Source organism: Bufo gargarizans, chromosome 10 (genome assembly GCF_014858855.1).
Source record: "Bufo gargarizans isolate SCDJY-AF-19 chromosome 10, ASM1485885v1, whole genome shotgun sequence".
NCBI lineage: Eukaryota > Metazoa > Chordata > Amphibia > Anura > Bufonidae > Bufo > Bufo gargarizans.
This window is the reverse complement of record NC_058089.1, coordinates 120,497,121-120,503,337: the sequence shown is the minus strand read 5'-3', so window position 1 is coordinate 120,503,337 and position 6,217 is coordinate 120,497,121. Positions and strand designations below refer to the sequence as shown.

The window sequence follows — 6,217 nt, the reverse complement described above, 5'->3', positions numbered from 1 at the left end:
ATCATCATTTTCTATGCCTGTTTTAGGTGTAGAAAATGGTCTAAATATAAGACATTTAGGAAGCTGGTATACATTTAGACAGGAACTGGATACGCCGAAGTTATGTAAAGGCCAATGCCTCTTCATCTCTTCGTGGATCCACCGCCAGGACAAGGGCTTATTAAGACCTGCATCTAAAACACTGGTCTCAATAAATGAACGCCATACAGTTCAGGAATTTCAAAGACGTTAAGGCAAGAAACTTTCTAGGGAAAAGTAGGAGGAACCGGGCTACGATGAAGAGTAGAGGCTTAGAGTGGAGACTTCAATAAAAGAGGCCAATAAAAATGTGATCTGTTTGAATGTTCCTGACTGCAGAGGATGGACCTGCTGTCATTTGAATGGCTATCAATGTCCTTGTTTGTCAGCCAAGATAAACCTTTCCAGGGTGGTCAACATAGTATAGTTTATGCAAATAGGCTCATATTCATAAAATACACTTGGTCAACCGAATCTGGACATAAAGGCCACGGACCCTCGGAACGTGAAGAAAACAAATTAAATTATTAGCAAGTTAACAAAAAAAAACTTGGTTCAACAATTTCTGAACAATGGTGTGTCCTCAGGTCAACAAGGAATGGATCTTTTTGGCCAAGAGTCGAAGAGTTGCTTTTCAACCAGTTAAAACTACCCTTAAAGTTGTGTAATGGGACGATAATTGACGGGCTTTGCCTTCAACGGGAAAAAGATTGCTCTTGGACTGACAGGGTGGCTATTTAATGACTGGTTTGATACTGCCGGAAAATTGATTTTCTATTCTCTTTCTCCAGTTACTAGTGGAAACCACAGACGAGAGTGGAAAAACCATTGAGGGACCTGTTGATTTGGAGGTCATGGTCATCGATCAGAATGACAACCGACCAATCTTCAAAGAAGGCCCATATGTTGGACATGTTCTAGAAGGGTCTCCGACAGGTGAGTGTACCACTATTTATTGCTTAATTTCTTGCCAATTTTGTACGAATTTTGCAAATTGTTGGTGAACGTTACAGTTCAGATTTGTCAACTATTGCTATTACTTGCAGTGGATTATGTATCTGCATGCCTTATGCACTGTTAAAATGGTTTTCTGAGATTTTAATAGTGATGACCTTTGGATGGGTCATCAGTATCTAATTTTTTGAGGTCCGACACCTGGGACACTCACCAATCAGCTGTTCAGGAAGGCACTGGCAATCTCAGTAGCACAGCAGCCTTCTCTCAGCTTTTCCTAGGCCGCTAACGACATGTTTATTGGTCATGTGACCTAGGAGCTGCTCACCCCCATTGAGGCAAATGGGTCTGAGAGTGATACCAAGCACAGCCGATATACTATGTACAGCGCTGTGCTTGGTGAGCTGTGAGAAGGTCATGATGCTCACAGGAGCGCCAGTCCCTTCTCAAACCACCGGTCAGATCCACACAGATACCCATCCAGAGGTCATCAGTAATGAAATCTCAGAAAACCCATTTTAACTTATTGGTTCTACTTACTGAACCTCTTATGGAGTGGGACATTGTCTGGAGATGATGTAGATTCATTTATAATATTCATTCTATGTATTTGAGCTTAGTACTTGCTTCAAACCAAATACGATCTAGTCTATAGCCAGTTAAATGGGTCGTCCATTTTGGACACTTCATTTTGACTGAACAGGTTCCTTGATCAGTTGAACATGTTGAGTCCTGCAACCTATTCAGCTCCTCTCTTCTGTGGGTTATAGAGAGGACCTTGATAAGGTACCCCCACTAACCAACTAATTGATTCTGTGTGGGATATGGTTATATAAGTCAAATAATGGATGCTCTATTTCACCCTGATTGTGGTGCTCATGCGGTGCTCTTACCTCAATAGAAAGTAATAGTACGTCCAGAGGATGACATGAGCTGTGCCCAGGCCATCTGCAGTGGGTCCTGGCAGTAATGTAGAGCTGAAAAACCATTATAATTGCCAGGATCGGATTTACTTCCATTCCTGTGCTCTTCTCAGGGCATCTTTATCTAGGCCTATTTAAAAGAACATTCGAGCTGTCGTACTGCCATCCCAATTTTACACCTACTATTATCATGAGGATTACCTGGCTGACAACATTTTTCCCTCACAGCAGCAGTGAACTGAAAATGGATTAACTATCTATATACGACATTGTATCATTTGTGTTGGCTGCTACAGAAGCACAACCTAGTACCATTGAAATGAAAAAGAAACGCATCCAAAAATTATATAAAGTTTAATAAAAAAAATAACAATTTCTAATGGATTGTGCCATCAGATAATGATTTATTGTTCAAAGGGAATCTTCCACCATTTTTATAGCAGTCTATCTGAGGGCAGCATAAACTGGTATCAGATACCCTGATCAAAATGTCACTGTCTTGAACAGAACCATTTTTTTGGCCTAAATCTGTATTGAGCAGTTCCAGCCTGAGCTGGGAGCTTGGGAGTCTTCATATTCATGAGCTGCTGACTCTCCCAACCTCCGATATCCAACCTGATCAGTGGCGTAGCGTAGGTTGCCAGCACCCGGGGCAAGCCAAGTATTGCGCCCCCAACCTGTGACCACGCCCCTTTTAACAAATAATGCAGTAGATGTCACCTGCAGTCCTATGTAACACCACAGATAACACAGGGATAACTCTGAGTACAGATAATGTAGTAGATGGGTGTGAGGCCCCAGAATTCAGAACATACACAGTGTGACCTGAAGTCTGGGGCCAGGCGTCTATATCCACCCCCCCAAACAGATATTTGTATGGACATAACATACAGGAGAATACCGCACCATACCTGTTACATCCAGTGACCTCTCCTGTGATGTAGACTTTCCTCAGCATTTTCATTCGGAGATAGGACCGTCATGACACCTTCTTTCAGTCGCGTCTCATCTCTGTAGAGTTTAACAGAAAATGTTTGGGATTTCTCACTTTACTATCATCCTCAGATAACAGATCTCCCCCGTAGTACCCATAACTATAATGCCCTCTGTATAATTATAATATATACTGGCCCTTCTGTATTAATATTATTTCCTCCTCTATATTAATATTATAAATATTATAATGACCCCCTCTGTAGTATTATAGTAATAATTATGCCCCCCCTTCAGCCCCTTCAGCATACAGTCCCATGTAAGATACAACCTTCCCCCTGCCTTCAGCCCCTCCAGCATACAGTCCCATGTAAGACACATAACTCTCCTGCCTTTAGTCCCCCCAGCATACCATCTCATGTAAAATACATCACTCCCCACCTTCAGCCCCTCCAACAAACAGTCCTATGTAAATAATATCACACTCCCTCTCTTTGCCGTCTGCCTTCAGCCCCTCCAGCATACAGTCCCATGTAAGATACATCACACCCCTGCCTTCCAGCCCTTCTTGCACAGTCCCATGTAAAATGCATCACTCGTCCTGCCTTCAGCCCCTCCAGCATACAGTCCAATGTAAAATACATCACTCCCCCTGCCTTTAGCTCCTCCAGCATACAGTCCCATGTAAGATACAACCCCCCCTCTGTCTTCAGCCCCTCCAGCATACAGTCCCATGTAAGACACATCACTTCCCTGCCTTTGCCCCTCCAGCATACAGTCCCATGTAAAATAGTATCACCCCCCCGCATTCAGCCTCTCCAGCATACAGTCCCATGTAAATAATATCACCCCCCCTACCTTCTCTTCAGACCACTCTAACATACAGTCTCCAATACAAAGATGATTCCTTCTCCCTTCAGCCCCTGCAAAAAGCCCCCCAAGTAAAAATAACAGTCACTATTCTCCTCCACATACTTACCTGCAGACTCTGCTCCTGCTCTGTAGAATCTCCCGCACATCGTTAGACCACACCCCCTGGATGACGAGACTCCGCCTCTTCCCTTGACATCATACCTCCCAGGATCAACTACATTCTTGACACTACGCTCGCTCTACTGCCTCATAGGCTTCAGGCCACTAGCCTGAAACCTATGAGGAAGAACGGAGGGGACGGGAGCCATAGGCTCCCATGACCCTCATTGAAGTGTTTGCCGCCTGGCGCCCCCAGCAAATTTGCGCCCGGGGCAACGGCCCCCCTGGCCCCCCCCCCACGCTACGCCCCTGAACCTGGTGCAATATTATAACCCTCATCATCCCCTAACAGCTACATTTATATAAAATCTAGGTTACAACCTATGCAGTGGCCTCACAATAATGGCAGCTGCATATAATAGAGGTTGTCACTAAGTTTTTCAAAAACTGCATAGATGCACCACACTTCCTAATAATGCTTCAGACCTAGACAAGTTGGTCCTATAGGAGTCATCCCAGGGTCAGAGACAACTACTACAGAGGATTTAATGGCGGCCAACGATGATGTCACTTTTGGGAAGCAAAAAAGAGAAAAAACATCTTAAACTAAAGGTGGACAAAAATAGGAGATACTTTTGGTAGACCCAGCCCAGTTTCTCAGGATCTACAGACAACATAATATCAGGTACCTGCAAAGTTGAGTCGTTTCACCAGGACAGGAGGTCCTGGGAAAGAAGGCGCCAGAGGGATGGAAGAGATGTAGGTATAAATGGAAGAAAGATTATGAAATAGACCAAAATACAATAGCACCCCAAAACTATGTGCCTATTGGATAACTATTTAGATGAAGGCTGCGCAAGTGTTATAGGGAAAATGAAAAACTTTTCAGTCCCTATAGACAGATACCAATGACAAGTGAACCTTGTCTGGGGGCACCAGAAAATATATCAGAAAGAAATATATCAGATGGATCCCACCGGACGTGATTCAAAAAACAGGAAACACTATAGAAGGCGCCACTCCCAAAGATGTAGAGAAAATAGGTGAAAATGGATAATGTCCCCTTATACCGAAGGGTAATGTTGAAATAATTAAAATAATTATAATAATTAAAATGAAGTACTCTCCATGGAAGAGATTCCTGTTGATGAGAGTTGTGGTACTCACTTCACAGGGGGGGGCAGTCACAGGATAAAACTCAAGACACCCGTGACCGACTACCCCCCTCGCCGGGATCTCATGTCAGATGATAACAATTGATGGCAAGGCTTCTGGTCAATGCAGTTTATTTACACTAAAATAGCCCAACGCGTTTCGGAGGTTTTTTGATCCTCCTTCTTCAGGGTTTTTTGATCCTCCTTCTTCAGGGGTCTCTTTTCACAGGTCTCTTTCTGATATATTTTCTGGTGCCCCCAGACAAGGTTCACTTGTCATTGGAGGTGTCAAGGCCAGCATAAGAAATGGATGAATAGAATATTCTCAACCTGTGAAATAAAAAGTGAATTATTCATCAGAGATCATTATTCATCAGGGTTTGATATAAGGAACATACAAATCAATGGATACGTTGCACTTGTTGTAGTCAAGCCCTTGACCCTGGTGCCATAAGAGAATGCTAACCATAAAACCTCTAAACTCCATAGTGATGCCACTTATCTGGCTGCCATGTTAGTCAGTGTCTCATCGTCTAATGTTTTTTAACCATCAGAAAATGTACTGGTGGTATTTGCTTAGCCAGTTTGTCCTCATCATACAGTGCAGATTGCTCAGACTTGATCTAATACGTGAACATACTGTAGGTATGGCAGAGTGTGCATGGTCTACATGTCAAATGCTCATTTAGGTCCATGCACCACCAAAAATGTGGTATGAAACAGAAATCTGCATGCTCCAATCCAGGTGGAAGCCATCAACAAGATCCATAATTGTGCTTGCTGGTGGGCAGGAATAATTATGCCATTGATCATTGGCAACTATCAACCCTCTTCAGTACTGTGGACATTTGGGATGGGCAGGAGCATTTATATATTGAGCAGTGAACTGCAACTTTGGTGACAGGGGAGACTTAAACTGACCCCAGGGTCAGGGTTTTCCATAAACTTTTGAGCAGTCATACTTGCTTAATGTTCCAGTTTATAGCATCTACTTACCAACATTTTGATCCACCACAAAAGTGAAGGTTCACGTTAATAAGAGTATCGAGTATTGAGTATTACTCCACTTCATTAATTTGGCTACCAGATGTCCTCTTCGTTTTCTTAGGATATTTTGAGATACGGGGGTTAGAGCCTCTGGCATGATTATTCTTCTCAGCAGATTCTCCATGTGCCTCCTAATAAGCTGATGATTGTCGTTCTCGGTACTGTAACAAGGCAGATGTTATGTATTACAATCTGTTCTCTTTCTATCATGCGTGA

General features: G+C 43.1%; 1 protein-coding gene across 1 annotated transcript in view; it reads left to right on the top strand.

The window, feature by feature from the left end:
• The first annotated feature begins 812 nt into the window (after window positions 1-812).
• The window catches only part of CDH13 (cadherin 13), a 258,261-nt gene continuing 252,856 nt past the window's right edge, over window positions 813-6,217 (top strand). Inside the window, exon 1 of the mRNA XM_044270012.1 lies at window positions 813-954. Within this exon, the coding sequence (XP_044125947.1) occupies window positions 873-954 (82 nt within the window). The 5' untranslated portion in view covers window positions 813-872. The remainder of the gene's footprint in view (window positions 955-6,217) is intronic.